Here is a 20,263-nt window from a genome sequence, read left to right on the forward strand (position 1 = left end):
ACTCGCTCGCGCGAGGGCCTCAACCGTTGGAAGGGTTCTCTCGCTTTAACCTTTCATCTTTCATCACCATGCTGCCCTCAAGCCCGTCTAGTAGACGGACTGCCTACAAGGCCTTCCGACCGGTGACACCACGAGAGCAGACATCTCCCGTTTGGGTGCTAGGAAATGTTCCTATTGCCCGCGGTTTCTACAAATCTGATCAGGACGAGGAGCTCTCTGGCAGAGTCTTGCCTCAGATACAACCCACATCCCCTGGTTTCAATGCCTCCAATCTCGGAACCCCATTTCCACCAGCACCTGCTCAATTGCGTCCACGCCTCAATTTCTCATCACTGAAAAGGCCCCCCGAACTCCTGCCAGAATTCTCATCAAAACGACAACGTTTGCAAAGTCAGTTGGCTGGTCCATCGGCTTTGGATGCTACATCGGAGGAGGGGATACCCTGGGATATTTGCGAGCTTACTTGGAATATGAGAACTCCTTTACTAAAATACCATCACCGGAAGATTGAGAATGGTTCATCTGGGTACAGTTGCTTTGCGAAGAAGGCAATTTTCAAGGAACTCACACGTCGCGAGAAGGGTGGAGGTCATTGAGAAAGCAATAGCGGCATGGAGTGGTCAGACCAAATGAACTACAACTATCACTAGCATATTTTCCGGAAAATATTTAAATTATACCCGGAATTCTTTGTTTCTTAGCGACGCATTACCGTAGTGGAAGCACGGCCACCAAGACCAAAAGCTAGTATGTAAATATGTCTATTTTAGCTATGATGCCTATCTAGATACCGCGGGGACCTTGTTTCTTCGAATTGTATCATCCTTAAGTCCCTGTCGATTATTCAAAGCATGTTTGTTTTATGTTCCGTTTTGTACAGATTGAAACACACGTCCGCACGATAGACGCCCGATTCTTCGGTGTACTCGACGTGTGGGTACTTTAGATCACATGCAAGTATCACCATAGCTCTAAGTCAGTCTATTTCGATTTACATGCAGAATATTTCGATCCCCTTCAACCGAACGGTAAATTCCCTTCTTTTAATACAACGAAGATCCATGAAACAGAAAAATGAGGCAATTCCTTGATCCTTCAATCCAACATTCCCCGGAGTATAAGGGACTCAGGGATACGCCAGGAACGCCACGGGGACGTGGCAACTGGCACATTCTTCCATCATTCCAGTACAATAAACAGAGGATTAAGCGTACATGATTCTCGCGGGCGTGAGACCAAAAATGCGATTCGAAGCTTATATCTTAGGACAAGCACGTATCTATATCGGGCACCATCCACCGTCAGGATTCCTGGACGTCATAAACCCCATTAGCCCCCCACCATTAAGGGATGAAGGGATGTGATACCAAAGCGAATGTTTACTGTGAAAATATCTGACAAAAAGATCTAATTGTACATAAAGGACCGAATATCTCTCGACCCGGCCGGTAGTCTCTCCATAGCTTCGTTCTATTATATACTAGACCTCCTTTCTAGTATCGCACCTTCCCAACTTCCAAAACCTCTTCTCCAAGAACTATACATACAATATCCAAGATGCGTTACTTCATCACCGCCTCAGTCCTCGTTGCCGGCGCTCTAGCCCAATCAACCGACGACTACCTCAAATGCGCCGTAAGAACCCCAACCCCAACCAAATAAACCAAATAAACAAACTAACAACCCTCCAGAGAGCTGCCCTCGACACCATCGACCCATCAACATTCACCACCTGCACAGACAAAACCTCCAAAGAATGCTTCTGCGCCAACAAATCCGCGCTCGAAACCCTAACAACCTCAACCGTCCCCGCCTGCGAAGGGCTCGACCTCAGCACCATATCGTCAACCCTCTGCCCCAGTGACCGCGAAGCCGCACCCGCCCGCCACGCAAGCAAGCCCATGATGCTGGCCGATAAGCGCGCCTACGCACCTGAACCCGCTCCGCGCGTTGTCTACGTGACCAAGACCCACACCGACTGCAGCTGCAAGAGCACGCCTGTGGTCGAGAAACCACTGCACGTCTCGCAGATCCCCGTCAATGTCCCAGCGTCCAGCAGTTTGGCTTCTGTTGCGGCTGCTTCGTCGACACCGGCTGATCGGGAGCATGGATTGATGGGTGGTGCGGCTTCGTCGTCTGTGGTGTTTGGGCCGCAGGCTTCTGGGGCGACGCCCTCGGCTCGGCCTTCTGGTGTTGATCCTACTCGGTTCTCGCCTTTCCAGGGGGCGGCGGCTGTGGGGGCTTCTGTGAATGGGGGTGTTGCGGCGCTCGGGGTTGCGGCGGTTATGGCTGTTATGGTTGCTTTGGTTGCTTTGTAAGTTCATTAAAGGGGGATGTGTTTGAAGGCGTGATTGGGAGGGTGATTCTTGTTTTACTTTGGCTTTGGGTTTAGTGTTTTATATTGGATTCTTTTTTTTTCTGTTTGGAGATTGATATTTCAGATAGTTTTGAACTTGAGTGATAATGATACATGAAACATTTCTGGCAATGTTATTGATCGTGGAATATCTGCAATTACTAATTAACGTACACCAATTTGTGCTGAACATTCATAAACATGGCAAAAAAAAGGCGAACACAGGTTCCCCCTATGGACATAGCGATTAAACCCTTGCAGTCGAACTTCAAGACCCTTGTCTTGCGACTCACTCTGGGAAGAAGCTTAAGCGTGGACTGCCTGCTGAACCTTAGGGTAAAGCTGCACCAGCTTGTAGTAGATATCCGGGTGGTCATTGATCATGACCTGAGGATCCCAAGCCATAGCGACGAAGATAGTCTCAACACCACTACCAATGGGAGTCATGAAGACCTGGCAGACCTGCAGACCAATCAAGAAAGCGAAAGCCATGATGACGGCGGTGAAGTTACCATCCCTGTTGTAGGCGGGGTTGGTGAACTGCAGATAGAGATAGGCCAACAGCGCACAGACATAGGCGACAAAAGTCGAACCCATAGTCAAAACTGGACCCATCAGACAGTCTTGCACGAGAGCATCAATTCCTCGGTCGCGCATCATTTTCCAGGTATCCTTGGCAGCAGGGATATATGCCTTTCCGTACAAGGCAATGTGACAGAAGGCGTAGCGGTTGAAAAGAGTAACGAGCCAGTCGAGCAGCGAGATGAAACATCCCAAAACCCAGATGGCAATACTGCCAATCATGTTACCCTGACCAGCCTCGTGTCGCTGTGCGATCGAGCATGCCTGACGCAACATGTTGATGATCGCGATGATCAGACTACCGAAACTGATACTGCCAAAGGAGTACGTAGTTGCGCGACGGAAGGCGCCTCGGGTCGAGCCCTTGGGCATGCCGCCGGCAGACTTGCTGAAGAAATACCACGAGCCGTAGACACCCGCGACGGTAGTGTGCACCGTGTTCTTGATCCACTCACTGACCCAGTACATGGCGAAGGTGGCGTAGACGACAAGACCGATGACCTTTGCTCTGCTGCAACCGCCGTTCGCGCAGGACGGGTTGGTACCAGTGGAATCGGGCTCGTATGCTACGTAGATCGAGACCATGGTAACGGAGAACCAGGCGGCGAAAGCGACTGTGACGATTCCACCTATCGCGCTGACTAGGAAGATGTGTCCGTAGCCCCGGGCTACATCCATGGCAGTCTGCAGCATGAAGGCAGTGAATGGGATACGCGGGATCCAGCTGATGAAACAGACGATCGCGAAGACGCCGAAGAGGAGGAATACGATTCCGCCTCCATATTGCTTGCGCGCGATGTAGTAGATTCCGGTTGCGAGGGCGAACACGATGTTGAGAATACCGGTCGCCCAGATGAAGGTCTTGGTGAAGTGTCTTGCGCCCATGAAATAAAGGAAAGATAAAACTAGGGCAACGACGAGGACAAAGACAAATAGGACGAGGGTGTTGGTGTCGAGCGAGAAATCATTGGCCGAGTCGTAGATTCCTCCTCCATTGAAGCCTTTGTTGGTGGCATACTTGTGGATGGTAAGTCCAGACACGGCGGTATACCCGAGGAAAACAGCAATCAACTGTGTAACAAGTCAGTTTTGAAGGTGATCAGTGCGACAACGGCCAAACTCACCAAGAGGCCTGCCCACAGATCATTCCATTTGGGCTTCTCGATCTTGAACGCCTGGTCAAAGCTGTATCCTGACTCTGGGACATTTTGGTGGTACTGCGGCGGAGGTTTGGCCTCAACTGGAGGCTGCTGATAGGTTGGCTGCTGGTAATTCGGCTGCGGGTAATTTGGCTGCGCGTATGGTGCAGGGGGATTGTTTGGCTGTTGATAATTCCCATGTTGCTTGTCATAACCGTAGTTCGGCTGAGGAGGTTGGCCCTGAGGCGCCTCGTTATAATAGCTGGCAGCTTGTCCACTCATGTTTGTGGGTGAAGCTCAGGGAAGGGGAAAGAGCCAAAAGAAGAAAAGAAAAAGAAAAAAGAAAGGGGAAGCAAGGACACCGGATTTGACACTGGTGACGACACGAACCAAACAACCGAGCGGAAATCTCGATCAATGAACCTAAAGATCAACCAGCCCTAGAGATCGCCGATCCAAGACGCTAAAGAATTCACTAAAAACACTAGTAAAATTCAAAAGAAATTCAGCTTGTGATTTTTATTTGACCCACCTGGGCACTATTTGAACTATTCTAATCCCATTTGAGTGAGAAATTCCCAGCTCTTATTTAGTATATGATTTGACGAAGTTTTGATTTCATTCAGCATCAACGGGTATCCATGGATTAACAAAAATCCAAAAAAAATGTAACTTGGACCCGCCCGAGGAATTGGACCCTCGGAAATTGGAGAGCGGGGGGGGGGGGGGGGAGCTCGGAACATCTCCATCACATCTCAGGGTAGAACTCCCACATCTTCAAGAACTAGGTACCATATTTTATCAACTGTAACCTCCCCCTTACACTCCAAATAATACCACTTTTTGTTATTTCGAATTCTTCTACAACACTGTCAACTCTCAAACATTGAAGTTATATTTAATCCTCCGCCTTTGAAAAAGACAATATTCCCACTAAATCAACAACTTCTCCATCAGGAAACAATGCATGAAATATTCAGCATGATACGGTTTCAGAATTCGCACCACATAGCCCGTCCAATCACTCTGCCAGCCCCAAATGAGTAGAGCCTTTGCAAATTCCCAATATTCGGGATACCACCCGCTAAGCTTCCCAGTCGATAATAGCAACCACATTACCATCTCGAACCATAATATTTTGAGGTCGGAGGTCACCATGCGAGAAAAGAATACGGTGGGATCCAGGAAGCATTCCACTTAGAAAACTCCCAATATGGCGTTTTGGCGCTTACCTTGTTGAAATCCTCCTCTGATTCAAAGGGTAAATGGATGCATACCTTTATCAAGAGAAGTCGATAGGCAGTGATCAGGGACAGGTCCATGGTCAAGAGAGCCAATGTAACCATCACTAGCTAAATCACGCATCTCTTGGATCTACCCCGTAAGCTGTGTTGAGATACGGGTTTTAGTAGCGACATCGTAAGTGTCCCATGCTGTGTGGAGTGTGTCGCCATCAATAAAACTCATAAATATGTAGGTATCGTAAAGACCTCCATAGTCATCGGGATCACGATTAATAGGGCCGTATGTATGACAAACGAAGATTTTAGGCACGGGGATCTCTGTATTTTGACCAATATAGATCATCTTTTTGGCCTCGAGAAAGTTGACATGGGCACCGATCTTGACGACTACTTCAGGTGAAAGTTTGACAATAATAACACCATGGCTGAAGATCAAGTTGCTCTTATTTCGACACAACTCATCGATGGTTTCGGGAAGTGTCAAGGAAATTTGGGCGCCAAGTAGTGCACGTTCAACCGAGGCTTCGAGGTTGCAGATTGAGGAGTGGTTGACATGGTGGATGCAGTACTGTGGGTTCAATAATGCAGAGCATAATTGATTTCGGGTGAAAGACAAGGGAGAAACGCAGGGAATTTGCGACCGTAAAACCCAAGAAACCTTCAAAGGAATACAAAGGGCTCGAGCGACGAATCATAGTTTGCCGAGCTTTTGCTGTGTCCGATTATTACAGCCCTATAGGGAGACCACCGAAACTGCCCAAGTGGATAGCTTGAAAGTTGAGAATGCCAAGTCGGTTGCCTGCTTGGCACAGAACTTGGATGTATTTGTGGTTTATATGTACAGATGCAACAAGATAAATAAATGCTTTAAATGCTCGATTCCCCCCTTTTCGCCTTTCGAAGCCAAGACGCCTATAATGCTGGCAAAGAGCTGCCCTCGCTAAATCCCGCTTCACAAATATGATTACAGACATGGACGCCAGGGTGATCATTCGCTTATCGAAATGCATGTTGTTTCAAGTGGCGCCAGGAACCCACGACCCGGTGCTCGAGGCCCGGAATCGGTGTGCGGCTTCGGCCAGTGAACTCATCAGTCTTAGAATGAAGCTGGCCTTTGCCGAAGGCTACTGATCGTCGCAATTTCTCTTCGCGGATAGCCGTCCGGCGTTGAGCTCGGAGTTCTTCGATACGACCTTGTCCGACGCGATGCCGACGTACAAAACATTCATCCATCAAGGTGTTGGCATCCAACAGCTTTTTGGGGATGGTTTGGACGATCTGGAATGCTTCCATGGGGTCTGTTACGCCGAGGATATCCTTTTCGCATGCCTTGAAGATTGCCAAAGACACGCGGAAGAAAGTTTTGGAGCCTTCGTAAAAGAAAACATCCCAAACTCGGAGCGTGGTCTCTAGAGGTAAACTTCCGATGAAAACCGACATGAGCCAGTTGGTCAGTCCCAGTGTTATGTCCGGCAGCCGAGAGTTCACTGTTAGGGGAGGCATTTTGCCCCGTCCGGACGGGGTCCCTCCCATGGCAGCGATCTTGGAATATATGCCCGGCATGGAGTCCCTGAGCAAGACCATGAGAATCCAGAGGTCAATGTTGGCACCCTCCAGACTGATTTCATGGGTTCCAGGCAAGTAGTCTGCAGCGATGATATGCAGCATCCAGAATGCCTTTTCCTCGGGGAGGAAAAGAAGGAGCATTCCCGTGATGAAATTCAGAGACTGCGTATACCCGATTTTCGGGTTATGCAGCGCATAAGCATACAGAACTCGACGTAGGGACTGAATCATCTGCGTCTCCGTGGTGACATTAGAAGAATTCGGATTGCTCCCCGAACCTTGTACCTGCTCAGTGACCTCCGGTTTGAAATGAAGATTATCGGGGAATGTGCGATGGAGATCACGCTCGATGTGCTCCTTGTCGTCGTTACTTGGTGAGCTCATGGCCTTCCCAACAAGTTCATCATATTGGCCAAGGTTCCGGTTCAAAAGCTCGTACCCGCCGGCATAATAGAACCAAGCCGCACCTCGGAACTCTGGAGGAATTCCTTTCCGAACAAATCGCTTGACCTTCGAAGACTGTGGCGGGAACTTTGTGGGATCTGATGTGGGTAGCCCATGTTCCTTGAGCAATTCACACCATTTGGCTCTCCGCTGCGTCACATGGTTGGAGTAGGACCCTTTCCAGGTCTCGTATTCATCCAGGCTTACATACTGTGTAGCTTTGCGAAATCCGTAATCATCCCGAGGGCCGTTTCCAGAGCGGAGTTGCGGCGGCACTAATCCGGGAATAAACACTTTTTTCGAGGCCTGTCGTTGGTGTACATGATGCACCTCAGGCGTTTCGGCTACCGGCGACGGGGAGGGAGTGAGATCGCGCGGAGAGTCTGGCATACCAGAGTCGGAAGGGTCCAGTTCAGAATGTTCTGACAGTGTAGGTTCCAACGGTGTGAACTCTGGCGGGGATTCTGGGAGTATAGGCGGTCTGGGCGTGGGTTCGGAATAAGTCAAGTTTGGCAAAAACAATGGATCTGCCCTTGTGTCTTGCGGCATGGTAAATTCTGGCATCGGGGGTATCGGCGGAACGTCGCTCAGCGACGGAAATTCTAGTGGGTGTACTTCATCTAGGTGTGAATCGCGTGATGGTGGAGGCGTTACTGATGGCGCTTTACTCCCCGTGTGGGATTTCGGCGAGCCAGGTTCTTCAGTCACGTCGCTGAAGCCATCAAGATACATGGAAATCGCGTCTTCCACACTCATTCCATTGTCCATCCCATAAGGCGCGTCGGGTGTATCGGGTGAAAGGTCGGTGATCGAGCTGCTCTTAGTCAGGACACTGCTGCGCTCTGTTCCGCTTGCTTGTTCAATGCTCGAGCGCCAGGTGTCGGACGAATTGACGCTTGGTCGGGGAGTATTTTCGTCGGTGGGACCGTTTGTTGGGAAGCGTGACAGAGGCACTCCCTGGGCGCTCAAGTCCTGTGGGCGGCGCTCCATAGATTCCTGCGTCCTTGGGCGCCTATTATTCAACCTAGATGTTGACATGGATATACGGAGCCCCCCTCGCGCAGGCATAGGTTTCCGATGCATCGGCCGTTCGTATTCATCTCGCGGCGCCCAATTCGGGTGTTGGGTTTCAGGTGGTGTGGCGTATAGTTGAGGGCGACCGGTAGGCCTAGGGGTTTTCCATTCGCCTCTCGTACCCTGCGAGGAACCATGGTGAGGCGGAGTGGGTGGCCAGGGGTATTCATGAGGGTTATGAGGCTGTGGTAGAGGCGAACGTGATCTTTGGCGATGTGTCGAGCGGGGAGAGTGAGGTGAGGACCTCGGACCGGAATTTGCAGTTCGCGCTCGTGGATCGACTAAAGACTCCAATCGTGGTGGGTGAGGAACTCTGCGCCGGCCGGGAAGGTCGAAATCAGCCGAGGGAGGCGGATATCGAGGGTTTACGTTTTCTGTGACCATGGCCACGATGTCGCACCCCGTTCCCGCTGGACATTTGTTATCGCTAACGGAGAGCTATCAATCGATAATCATAGGATCTTCGGGCCGGACAAAGGGAGATTTTCAACAAAGGGGAGTGCCAAATAGTTAGCAAATGAATGAGGAATTTGGTGAAACGAAAGACAAAAGGTGAGAGACCAAATTTGGGGAGACAGCCTGCCAGAGGACTGTGGAAAAAGAAAAGAGAGAAAAGGCGCAGTTGAAACGAAATCAACAAAGTCCTGATCAGGTTTAGTGTCAGGTGACGTAATATAGACAAAGGGGCATGTTGAACTACAAAGTACATAGTATTCACAATATAAAGTGAATTGAGCCATTGGATATGTAGTTTATACTCTATATCTATTTAATTATTATCTACGGAGTATAACATCCGCATTGTTCTGATCTTTATATAAAAATCGATAGGTCGGAAACTCATGTGTCGATCAGGAACTCTAGACTATTATAGTCACATATTATATATACAACAACATTTTACACATTTTACGCCTTTTTCATTCTATTTTATGTTTCAATGTCAATTATTTTTTAACCTTTTAGCTACGAGACCAATATTGGGAAACAATACATAGAAAAAAAAAAGGGATCCAAAAGGAATATCTGAATGATTACGAACAAAGACTTAACCGCTCATCAATTCTTCTATTTTACTCCATAACCCCTGAATTCTAGACCAATTGAATATCTCAAATTAATATTTGGCCTTTCCTCTTTTTATAATACCCAATTCATCTACCCATGGCCGTGTGGAATGTACACGGGTGGTTAGCCCGCTCGAACCCTTCCGTCTGCGGATAGCGGATATCAACTGTCAACTATTCCAATTCGATCTCACATTGACGTTTTCGGATCCGTTTCGAGAGTCTATTACTCTGTCTCCCCGGAATAAGGCATGATTTACCAACAGGATTTATGTATATGTGCCAGGGGAGCTGCAGCACCTGCATTATACTATTGACCAGTACCACCAGCAATGAACCCGTCTGCCCAATATGGCCATTGTCGACCCGGCGACCAAGCAATCTGCATCTTACATCCGTCCCAGTAGCTGGGCTGATGTGAGTATTATTTCTAATCCCCCGCATGCTGTGAAACTGTCGCTTACTAGCGTGGTCATTTCTATAGGGTCTTCGAGGAATTGCCGCTCTTTTTGTGGTCGCGAGCCATACCTGCCTCTCCTTTGCGACATATCTGATCCCGCCGTCTTTCGCGGAAACGGGAAACTCTATTTTATTTCAGCGACCATTCTTTAGACTGGTCATACAGGGCCAGGCCTGGGTAGCCATCTTCCTGGTGCTACTCGGCTTCGTGAATGCCCTAAAACCACTCCAGCTAGCCCGACGAGGAGCTACCGCCGATGCTCTCGCTTCGCTCTCGACAGGCGCCTTCCGGCGAAAGTGGAGACTCGTCTTCCCCGCTACCCTGATGACAATTTTAGCCTGGCTTTTATGTCAGTTCGGTGGCTTCCAATTGGGTAGGAGAGTGGATGCATACTGGTTGAGAGCGACAAGTCCCCAACCAAGCTCATCTGTGGGCGCTGCCGTTGTGGATTTGATACGACAGATAGCGGGAACTTGGATGTACGGAGAAAATGCCTACGACCAACCGCAATGGGCATTGCTACCTCTTTTCCGTGGCTCGCTATATGTATTCATGACCCTACTGGCTTTGGTAAATACCACGCCACTTTTCCGCCTCTGTGCGCAAATGGTCCTATACACCTATAGCTGGGTAACTCTAGATGGTACGTTTGGTAATATCGCAAAAGCAAATACAACGCTGATGATTTATTACAGGTACTGTGGGTACGAATATTTTCGCTGGTATGATACTAGCGGAACTATCGTTCTACAACCTAACGTCGCTGCGGCCACGCCTGATTTTCAAATTCCTACCCTACGGCCTCGTCACCCTAGGCCTCTACATTTGCTCGTACCCCGATCAATACGCCGACCAAACTGAATGGTCTTCGCAGCTTGCATCGCTTGCTGAAGTCATCTTCCCAAAAGATGCCAACGTCAGCCGCTACTACGCCAGTCTTGGGGCGCAGATGATCTGCTTTGGGGTAATTCTTTCGCCCTTCATGAGACGGATGCTCTCCCACCCCGTGCTGCTATGGCTGGGGTCAATCAGCTTCCCACTATATCTCGTCCACGGACCGCTAATGCGATCTGTTCTGGTTTATCTTCTGTATCTGCCCATGTCAATTAGCTTTGAGCCGGCTTTAAGAGCAGATGGAACACCCGACCCGGAGTCTTATATTCCAACGCCGGGCCCATTCCGACTTGGGATTATTCTGACTATGTTTTTTGTGTTCTTGCTCTATGTTGTCCAACAGTGGACGAAGCACATAGAACCAAGGTTGGGTGCACTTACAGCTGCCCTTGAGAGATTCTCCCGTTCATGGGGTAAGAGTGCAACGTGGACTTCAAAAGAGAAAGATGAGATGCTGCCTATTGCGTCTGTTCGGGAGTTAAATATATAGGCTCTTTATTGGGATCGTTATTGTTTCTTGGTATTTGGGAAGGTGGCGTTTTGACTTAATAGAGTTACATATGACACTATGTATGAATTGTACCTTCACTGTTTTTTGCCTTACAGACCAAGAATCAACACACTCGCAGCTAGGGCCATTTATGTTCAATCCAAAATCTTGAATAAAGCATAAAAGAATGTCCAGACATTGCAGTCAATTTTCAAGTTATATTTCAAAAGCAGCAAACGAATCGTTTATAGATTTATACGTTGTTACCAATGCAAGTTCAAATAAACCTCGAAAAAGCACATCGCTTGCAGAATCTTCCGCCTACATATCTGGAATACAGACTCAGAGTAACTCTTCATCTTGTCAACGTTTTGGGACAAAAGAGTCAACATCTCCAAAATATCCGATCGCAGTAGAACCTTTGGATCAGCACTATCACACCATCTAGTAAGAACTGACCACCAGGAAGAGTTCGTTCTGATGACAGAAGAATTGGCTATGGTAAATGGGAGAATTGTACTTTACTGCGTATATCGTTATATGTACAAATATAGAATAGCCTGGTTGAGGGAGGTATGTTGATATCAACAGTTTGGAGGGCTTCGGCAGGGTGGTTGGTCGTAAATGGATGCTGTTCTTACATCCAAGAGCGCAAATTTCTGGCATGCTCGTTGAGGTTGAATCATTGATTACTTCTGTTGCCAAAGTGCATGGGTCGGCGGCATTATGCCTTTGATTACTGGCACTAGGCTGTTCAGCCGTATGGGCTTGGTGAGGAATAAATCCATACCAGACCCAATCGCATCGCGTTGAGTGTCGGCTTGCGCAACACCAGTCAAGGCAGCAATCGTGACACGGAATGTCGTTTCCAGTGTTTTTTCAAACTCGCGAATTCGCCTTGTAGATTCCAAGCCATCCATGATTGGCATGGAAATATCTATCAAGAGTATTAGATTGTCAAAACACGGTCGGGTTAATTCTTCAAGAACCTACCCATAAAGATCATCCCAATAACAGAGGAATTCGCCTTGAAAGCCTCGAGGGCTTCTTCTCCATTTTGGGCAATAATATAATCACAGTTCAACTTCTTCATGAAAGCAATGAGAAGTCTGAGATTGATATCATTGTCATCCACAAGAAGAACGGTGGTTTGAATGTTCGATACGGGGTCAGTCTCCTTTTTGATGGGTGTATCGTGTCTCGTGATGGCGACTTCTTCAGATGGAGGAAGAGGGTCATGAACATCCCCCCGAGAGAGTTCCATCGACTCGAGCGTCTCTATCGATGGGTGACTGCATGTGTCTGTATCTACTACCACTTTGATGGTGGGTTGGTCGCTGACCTCTCCATTTGACGGCAGATTAACAAACGAGTCCATTTTAGGCTCATTGGTGCCGAGATTGACTGGGAAGCCTGCTGAGCCATCCGATATGTTTTCTTCGCTCTCGAGCGAATCATACCGTAGCTGCTGACGATTAATACACGTTTCTAATGTTTTTGCCAACTTGCGCGGTCCGCATGGTTGGCTAATGAACTCGAGCACATGTGCATCTCCACGATCTTGACCCTTGGCTGACATCGAGTGCGCGGTCCTCGGGGACGGGCATACTATAATGACAGGGGAAGGAAATCGAGCACATGGACTGGGCGCAATAGTCCTGAGCTCCTGATTCCCTGTATCCATATATTCGTGGGAGGAAATGTATAAGTCACAGTGGGCGACTTGTGTTTGTGAAGGCCCAACTAAAAGGACTTCCATGGAGAACCAGTCTTGACACAGCTTCTGTAACGATTTGTATACAGATGTGTCACATTCAGAAGTTTCGAGACCTAATATCCCAATGGTCTTCGCGCACGCAAGCTTCTGCGTCATCGTGATGGGGGAGGGACTATTCAACTTATCGAGGTTGTCGAGGGCAGGCGCATGATTAAGGGTCACGGTGGCCACGACTTCAGTGCCGACATTCTTCTCGGAGTTGACTTGGATATCACCGCCGAGCGATAAGAGTATTCGTCGTGTGATGCTCAACCCAAGGCCATTACCGGTTGTCATGTTATCTTCTTGTGAGAAAGCAGTAAACAGTCCATTTTTCAGAAAATCCGGGTCAATCCCAGATCCAGTGTCCTTTACAGTCACCGTGATTGCTGAGCTTGTGACCTCGCCACCTTTTCCGAATTTTGCCGGAGAGGCCTTCATAGAGATGTAGATATAACCATTTTGAGTGAATTTCAAGGCATTCCCAAAGATATTCGTGAGGATGACATGCCAAGCCCCTGGCTGTGTTGAAAATTTCCAACTGGGGCTGTGGTCAATATCCAAAACCACCTTGACTCCGCCCCGTGCATCAGGATGTTTGCTATCCAAGGGAGAAGCGTCGGCGATACTCCGAAAAGGGGATTGTGAACTGCTGAAGAAGGAATAACCAGCGAAGACCGTTTCAACTGCGTCTTCTAAGGTAGCATCAAGTTCCACGCAAATGTCGACATCACTTTTTCCAGAATGCGGAGAAAGGCGGGCAGCGGCCACTTTCCGGTCGACAGGAATTTTATGAATACCGCCAACGGAGTTTTTGGCGACAGAGTTTGGTCGAACATCATTGATACTAGCATGCTCGAGGAGTTGATTGATCGAGCCTAGTAACGTGTATGCACAAGAAGAAATCGTATGAATAAAACCTCGTTGTAGCGCGTCCATAACAGTGTCATTCAAGAGCTCCGCTGTTCCGAAAATGCCATGTAGAGGGGATCGAAGTTCATGACTGAGTCCTGATAGCAAGTCTGATTTTGCTCGCTCGGCGAAATGAGCGCCAAGTCGGTGCACTTCTGCCATGACACTAGTTCCAAATGTCAAGAGGAATGCTAGCTCATCATTCGAAGTGAAGACACGGTGGGATGCCTTCGTCCACGCCAGAGCCCCCGAATACCATCTACCCTTGTGTGAATCCCACAAAGGCGAGAAGATGATGCTTCGAGACTCGGGGGCGAGTTGAAGCAAGCTCTGGGCGTCCTGGCGCATAAGCGAACTTCGTGTCCTTTTGTACTTCTTGCCCCCAGGACGTCGCAAAAATCGTTTGATTATGCCATCACTCGTGTCATCAGATGAGATCGTTCCATCCTCACCAAAATTGAAAATCTTCCCTCGAGGATATCGGTGCAAAAGACCTCCAAGAAATGACTCTGATAATGCGATTTTGTTGTCGTCCATCAACTGATCATTGATGCTAGAGGTATTCGAAGTGGCAAATCCGAGTATTTCGCACGGGTTCAGCGTGGCTTTGCCTGAGCTTGCAGCCTGTTCTGGATCAAGAGTCCCTTCGGATGAACGTTGGGGGGAGCTTCGAGATGTGGCCTCATCACCTGAAGAACAGCTTTCAAAACAACTACCTTCCGTGTCAGAGTCCGCATTATTCACTAAAGATTCCTGGGAGCCGAAATTAGCGTTGAAAAAGACAACTGCCTCAATTTCGATACTCTCGCGGATGAGATTGGCTGCACGTCCAAATGTTTCATTCACTTTGGCAGTATAATCATCTTTCGGTGATTGCTGCCTTGACTGATCATTCCCAATTGTCATGGTCGCTTGAGATGCTTCTTTGAGTTTCGATAAAGCCTTGGCATCTCTCTTGCTGGTGGTTGAGTTGGAAAGTGACTGGTATTTCTCCCTGTTCCCTTGCAGAGCTCTGTTTCTAGGGATGTGAAGATTGTATGGCCGGAAAGGCAGGTGGCTTGTTGTTCCATTATGAGCCACCCCCTGAGAAACGTACTGCGAAACTTGCTTCTCTTGCTGTTGTCGATTGACATGCCCCTCTGTATGGTCCAATTCACCAGATGAGGCTTGAGGAACATCGGTGTCGACAACCCATGAGTTGCGCAGGCTACCTTTTCCCTCCACAAAACTTCCAAGGCCAACCATCATGCGCTCACTGTGGAAATGCTGAATTTTCGAGTGACTGGTTCCTAGATAATCCATCACCGTAGCAGCAATATCAACCAGGAACTGGAGTGACCCAGCGTCCAGGGGCTCGTGGGGTTGGTCGTCCAAGATCGTATAGGCTCCAATCACCACGCCTTTCGGACTGATGATAGGGCTCGATGCGAGGAACAGAATGTTTGGGAATGTAGTCACATCTGGATGGTCCTTGAATGCGTTATCTTTGGCAAGGTCGGGTACAACAAAGACGTTGTCCCTGGCGTTTGACACATTTGGCGTAGAATTCATAACCGATTTACACAGGCTGCGGTCATATGACATAGTAGAGCTCCCGACCCAAAGCTCATCTCGCACATCATCATTGCCATCATTCTGTAGACTTAGGGTTCGAGTGGCTTCGGTGAGAACGTGTTGCTCCTTCCGACCGAAGAGCGAGATCAACGAACGTTGCGCGCCTAGTCGTAAGGTGCCCAGTTGGGCGAGTGCCGTAAGAATGGGGTCTTCCGAGGATCGAGCGACATGTTCTTTTGATAGTGTAGTAGGCCCGACGTGCTGTAGCGTGTGTGGTTTGCGATGGTACGGCGGTAAATACCTGGAGAAGCAAGGGGCATGGTTAGCCTACCGGGCCCTCGTTTGAGTGTTTGGATCGCAAGGCTGATGGACAACTATAACGTTGTGTTTACAAATGAAGGTGGTAAATTACTTATAAAATTCTCGCTCCCTGGATGTGCCAAAGTTGACATGATACTTTTGAGCGTGTTGTGATGTGATTGGACGTGACATTGCGTCGGCAATAGGTCCAAGATCTTCAATTCTAAAGACAAAATATCTGATCCCTCCTTGCAAGGAAGCGGAGGATCATCAAGAAGGTTGCTCCCTTCAGACTTCAGAAAAGAAGTAGAAAAAGAAAGAAGCTTAGCGGCGCACACAAACGCAGGCTTCCAATCTTCCAAGGTTCACTCCCAACCTTGGAAGGTTCAAAGATTAGCCTGGGCCTGGGCCAATAGATTAGATAAGCTGTGACACGGAGCGGGAAAGTTTCGCCAAAACCAGCCAATCAGAGTTTATAGAGTGGGGCCAACCCCACTTTGTATATTTGCTGTGATTTGCTCAATCGGGAGTAGAAGCTATGTCCACGGGTGACTACCCAATGTTGAGGTCTACAAGTTAGCATATGAGATCATGAAGCAGAATATGATGATATTGTAATATGATGAGCTATAGAGGTAAAATGTAGCACAAGAATGAGTTTCTAACTTGACAAACAACGATGAGTATTTCTAAAAGCCGGAGCTTCTCAAAAATGCGTAAGCCCCTTGGTAGATGCTAACCGATACTTTACCCGTGACACGCCACGTCGGCCTAATAAACAGTTGTAGCAGCACATACTACGATTGGATGCTGCCCCCATATTACTTCACATTCCAAAGACAGACAGCCATCTGCCTACTATATTCTAGGCTGTACTCAAATACACCAGCCAGATATCTTGCCTAATTATGATACCCGTCATCGGCATCTACTGTCTAGATGTAACACACATTTCTAGAACCACTCCTCATTTCAAAAGGTGAGATTCAAGTGCTAGCGAAGAGATAGTCGTGAAGGTCAAGACCAACCCATCTTATTTGACATCAAACTCTGAAGATCAAACCAAACAATTATCCCTATCTCCGAGAATCCCACCACAGATTTCATCCTCGAACAGATTCATCATAGTGAAAATAGATACCCTAGCTATCACAAGACGAAACACGGAAGCTACCCATGCCCTTGCTCAAAGAGTGGTCATTCCAGTCATCAGATGCAATTCCAATCTGGTTGCTGCAGGAGCTGTCGCTGTAGACGCGAAGAACGCAATCAGACCACAAGTTGTTTTCCCAGTCAACGGTGTCACCGCCCTTGCAGGCGGACTTGGTGCAGCCCTTGTTTTCTTCCCCGTCCCACTGCCCGCTGCAGGTAGTGAAGATCCAGGCGTTGGCCATGGGGAGGACGGCGGCGATGGCAGCGATAGTGGTGGCGGTGAACTTCATATTCTAACAAGTTGGAAGTCGGGTTTAAACGGTGGGATGGGTTGAATAGAGAGTTGAAAATATAGATGGGGGTTGAATGTTTGATATTGAGGTAATGAGATTGAGATTGAGATTTGATTGTGTTAGAGAGGATGATCTAATGTAGAGGCGAGGACAGGAGGTTGTTTATATAGCTTCCTAAGGTACATTAAGCCTTCTATTAATAGAGTGAAAGATTCAACTTGATAGATGCCAATGCTCGTATCGTGCCGAGTGAAGCCAGAATAGAAACCATCCCTAGAGATCAACATCGTCGACAAGGCTATGATTTCAATCTGAAGGTTGAATACGATGACTATCACTACGTAATTTATGGATGACACTAGCGATTGGTACTTATTCCGCTGTTGATATGGTGGAGGTGCCAAGGAAGTACGCCGATCAAAAGTGAGCATAGTTATAGATCATCTAGAGATTCTCGTATTCTCGTATCAAGACCCATTTACGAGGGTGTGAAGCAAAAGATACTATCCTCAGATGACCTTTAGGCCACGCCACTCGCCGAATAGGTCTACTCCTAATACAAGGACTCTGTTAAGATATCATGCCTGGGAAAATACCATATGACATATGAGAATCGTGCAGATGTCTATCTGCTTCAGGGACGGCCCTGGGTCTATTTCTGGAGTTAGAGTTAAACCCCCGCATAAATGATCGACGGGTTCAACGGCACGAACATAGCAATATTTGCGAACGATCGGTCTCGTATATTTCCAGCCAAGATCTAGCTAAGCACCCTGCTTCTCTGGGCGTCTCGTATTTGCGGGGCTAAAGAGTTGTGAAGTGAATACTAGTATTGATGAAAGATCGGATGGTTGTGCGATATTCTGACAGCAATAGGACGCCTACCTCAATAATGTACAAAGTAGGTCCCCGATAGGTTGCCCAGGGCCGTTTGAGCTGTCTACTTTCCTGGACGCTGCCCCGAATCGGCTTCATGCAGAATCTACGAGGACCGACCAACCAACCGAGTAAGCGATTATTGACTCCATGAACCCGGTACTCCATAGTGAGTGAACCTTCATGAAATCGCTGACACATTTAATTCTCAGCCGACCCGCGGGCTCGCATTGGACCCACATTGCTGGAGTTGGGGCCTGTTCTGTCAGGTCTACCTCGCGAGGAATGAATCGTTGAGTGCTGCACTGATTTAAATTTTGAATATCAAGACAAATCCAATTGAATTTCTAGTTTGCAATGCTTTTAGACCTCGGTGTTTCAATCCAAGATATGATCCAGGTCTGGACTGCATTGGATATACACCGTCGCCTGGGTACCAATTTTCATCGTCGCTGATTGAAGAATCTGGTACGGAGCTCGACTGCTCTGAGTGGTAGTTTTGAACCGGATGGTTGTGCTGGCTTTTGTATTCCAGTGCTTCGATTGTCTTTTCTCAATGGGAGACTTGGCAAAGGAACTAGAAATCATTGAAGACCCCAGGGCCTCAGGACCCCGCTAGGGGCCCCTGCTGCCTATTTTTAGTCAGGTGAACCTATGGTGAAGTGAACATTGATGTCAATGGCAGATCAAAACAGCCAGACTGGGGATTGGGCCCCAGGCACCCTCCCCTTCTGGTACTAGAAGGCGGCCTACGGTGGTTGTGGAAATCGCTATCTCGCAAACTAGAACAAGGTTGCAGCGAGACATTGATCTATGGCTTGACCCTAGTAGGGGTAACGCCAATGTTGCCATCGCTATCAAGGCAAACAGAACCCGACCACTTATCACCATAGATAAGTACGAGTGGGACCACGGCAATGGACAAGCCCAAATATCCCAGCATATCGAGATACGGGAAAGCGACATAGGTGGTCAAGTTAGTGGCTCTGGGGCTCCACTGACTATCCCCTTTGATCTGTTCCTACGGCCTCCACAACCCCCCAGAGAAGGTGATTTGATCATAGGAAGGCAAGAAATTGTGGAGATTGCAAAATGGGCCTGGGACGCTCAGTTTGCGCCCTTCTAAATTTCATTTCCAAATCAGTCACGTTCCAAGCATATGGTAAATGCTTGGCCAGTGACCTGCATTGCTATTGTTAGTCCCAACCTAGGCGACTGTCCAACCAATCGAATGTCCGTTATCCAAAGGGTGTATCCCGCCGTGAAGACCTTCTCTTACCACTTACTCAGATATCTCTTACTTTCAATTTGAATATTTATAACTTCTGAAGTCACTCTTTCTGCTCAATCACCCTACCTAAGTTCTATTTAGTGGTATGAATTAGCGCGAAATTCTGAATAGAAGATCAAGTGTCAGTTCTGAGAAACTCCTAATCATAGCATTCTAAAGGCTTTCCAATGTGCCCTGATATGGTTGCGACAGCTGTAGAGCCGTTTAGTCCAGCTCTAGAGATGTAGTCGCCCCCTCAGTCCGCGTTCTGAGTAGGAGTGTTGTCGGAAGGTGCACCAGGGTGAGAATGAGGGCCACTTCGGCCGTGATGCATACCACATAACATATCCCCAGGAAAATATTGGATCATTTACCCAACAGTCGAAACTAGCGATGTGCGCTCCATTCCAGGTCAGTGTCCACCCTACTGGTGGATAGATCCCCTCTAGGTCTTCCTTCCACTTTGTCGCCCTGGAATGTTGCCCCTTCAGCCTCTTTAATTATTGAGATTTGATACAGAGTTGCTTGAGGATAGCATCTTTCTTGTATAAACCAGCTGAAGGCATCACCTAAAGCGAAAGACTCTTCCATTGTGTCAATTTCCCTTGGATTTGTGAGGATGAGGTGAGAGTTGTCGTAGGTCGCGAATAAGATGTCATGCAGGAGCCCGAAGCCACATGCGACCGTCCCAATATGATTCTGCGTGCTATTGTAGGATTATGTTAGTGATATGAGTGCGGGTATCTAGGATAAACCTTACTTTCATTTGTCAGGACTTGGTTCCATTCCTAAGGTTGTTGGTGATACTTTCGCGGGGGAAGCCCATGCCAATTC

The 20,263-nt window shown here is 48.1% G+C and overlaps 8 protein-coding genes across 8 annotated transcripts; 3 read left to right on the plus strand and 5 right to left on the minus strand.

The window, feature by feature from the left end:
* Positions 1-68: 68 nt before the first annotated feature.
* On the plus strand, positions 69-596 carry N7455_006230 (uncharacterized protein; the record flags this gene model as incomplete). Its single annotated transcript, XM_040959192.2, has 1 exon — positions 69-596. One exon carries the CDS (start codon positions 69-71, stop codon positions 594-596), a length of 528 nt encoding a protein of 175 aa, XP_040810339.2.
* Positions 597-1,557: 961 nt separating this feature from the next.
* N7455_006231 (uncharacterized protein) lies at positions 1,558-2,318 on the plus strand (the record flags this gene model as incomplete). Its single annotated transcript, XM_040959244.2, has 2 exons — positions 1,558-1,635; positions 1,692-2,318. The coding sequence occupies 2 exons, from the start codon at positions 1,558-1,560 to the stop codon at positions 2,316-2,318; spliced, it is 705 nt and encodes a 234-aa protein (XP_040810280.2).
* Positions 2,319-2,662: 344 nt separating this feature from the next.
* Positions 2,663-4,384, minus strand: N7455_006232 (choline transporter-like family protein; the record flags this gene model as incomplete). The annotated part of the gene is made up of 2 exons (XM_040959218.2): positions 4,063-4,384; positions 2,663-4,009 (listed from the first exon to the last, which is right to left on the minus strand). The coding sequence occupies exons 1-2, from the start codon at positions 4,357-4,359 to the stop codon at positions 2,663-2,665; spliced, it is 1,644 nt and encodes a 547-aa protein (XP_040810295.2). The 5' UTR covers positions 4,360-4,384.
* Positions 4,385-5,451: 1,067 nt separating this feature from the next.
* On the minus strand, positions 5,452-6,016 carry N7455_006233 (uncharacterized protein; the record flags this gene model as incomplete). The annotated part of the gene is made up of 2 exons (XM_065605306.1): positions 5,452-5,889; positions 5,936-6,016. 2 exons carry the CDS (start codon positions 6,014-6,016, stop codon positions 5,452-5,454), a joined length of 519 nt encoding a protein of 172 aa, XP_065461160.1.
* Positions 6,017-6,317: 301 nt separating this feature from the next.
* Positions 6,318-8,789, minus strand: N7455_006234 (putative GTPase activating protein (Gyp3); the record flags this gene model as incomplete). Its single annotated transcript, XM_040959281.2, has 1 exon — positions 6,318-8,789. The coding sequence occupies one exon, from the start codon at positions 8,787-8,789 to the stop codon at positions 6,318-6,320; it is 2,472 nt and encodes an 823-aa protein (XP_040810363.2).
* Positions 8,790-9,823: 1,034 nt separating this feature from the next.
* N7455_006235 (acyltransferase family protein) lies at positions 9,824-11,316 on the plus strand (the record flags this gene model as incomplete). The annotated part of the gene is made up of 3 exons (XM_040959211.2): positions 9,824-9,889; positions 9,957-10,575; positions 10,628-11,316. The coding sequence occupies 3 exons, from the start codon at positions 9,824-9,826 to the stop codon at positions 11,314-11,316; spliced, it is 1,374 nt and encodes a 457-aa protein (XP_040810346.1).
* A 689-nt stretch (positions 11,317-12,005) lies between these two features.
* N7455_006236 (hybrid sensor histidine kinase/response regulator) lies at positions 12,006-16,030 on the minus strand (the record flags this gene model as incomplete). The annotated part of the gene is made up of 3 exons (XM_065605307.1): positions 12,006-12,253; positions 12,310-15,839; positions 15,951-16,030. 3 exons carry the CDS (start codon positions 16,028-16,030, stop codon positions 12,006-12,008), a joined length of 3,858 nt encoding a protein of 1,285 aa, XP_065461161.1.
* Positions 16,031-16,980: 950 nt separating this feature from the next.
* Positions 16,981-17,280, minus strand: N7455_006237 (uncharacterized protein; the record flags this gene model as incomplete). Its single annotated transcript, XM_040959235.2, has 1 exon — positions 16,981-17,280. The coding sequence occupies one exon, from the start codon at positions 17,278-17,280 to the stop codon at positions 16,981-16,983; it is 300 nt and encodes a 99-aa protein (XP_040810336.2).
* Between the last annotated feature and the right edge of the window lie 2,983 nt (positions 17,281-20,263).

This window comes from Penicillium solitum, assembly GCF_028829755.1.
Source record: "Penicillium solitum strain IBT 25940 chromosome Unknown utg000004l_segment0_segment0, whole genome shotgun sequence".
NCBI classification, from domain to species: Eukaryota; Fungi; Ascomycota; class Eurotiomycetes; order Eurotiales; family Aspergillaceae; genus Penicillium; species Penicillium solitum.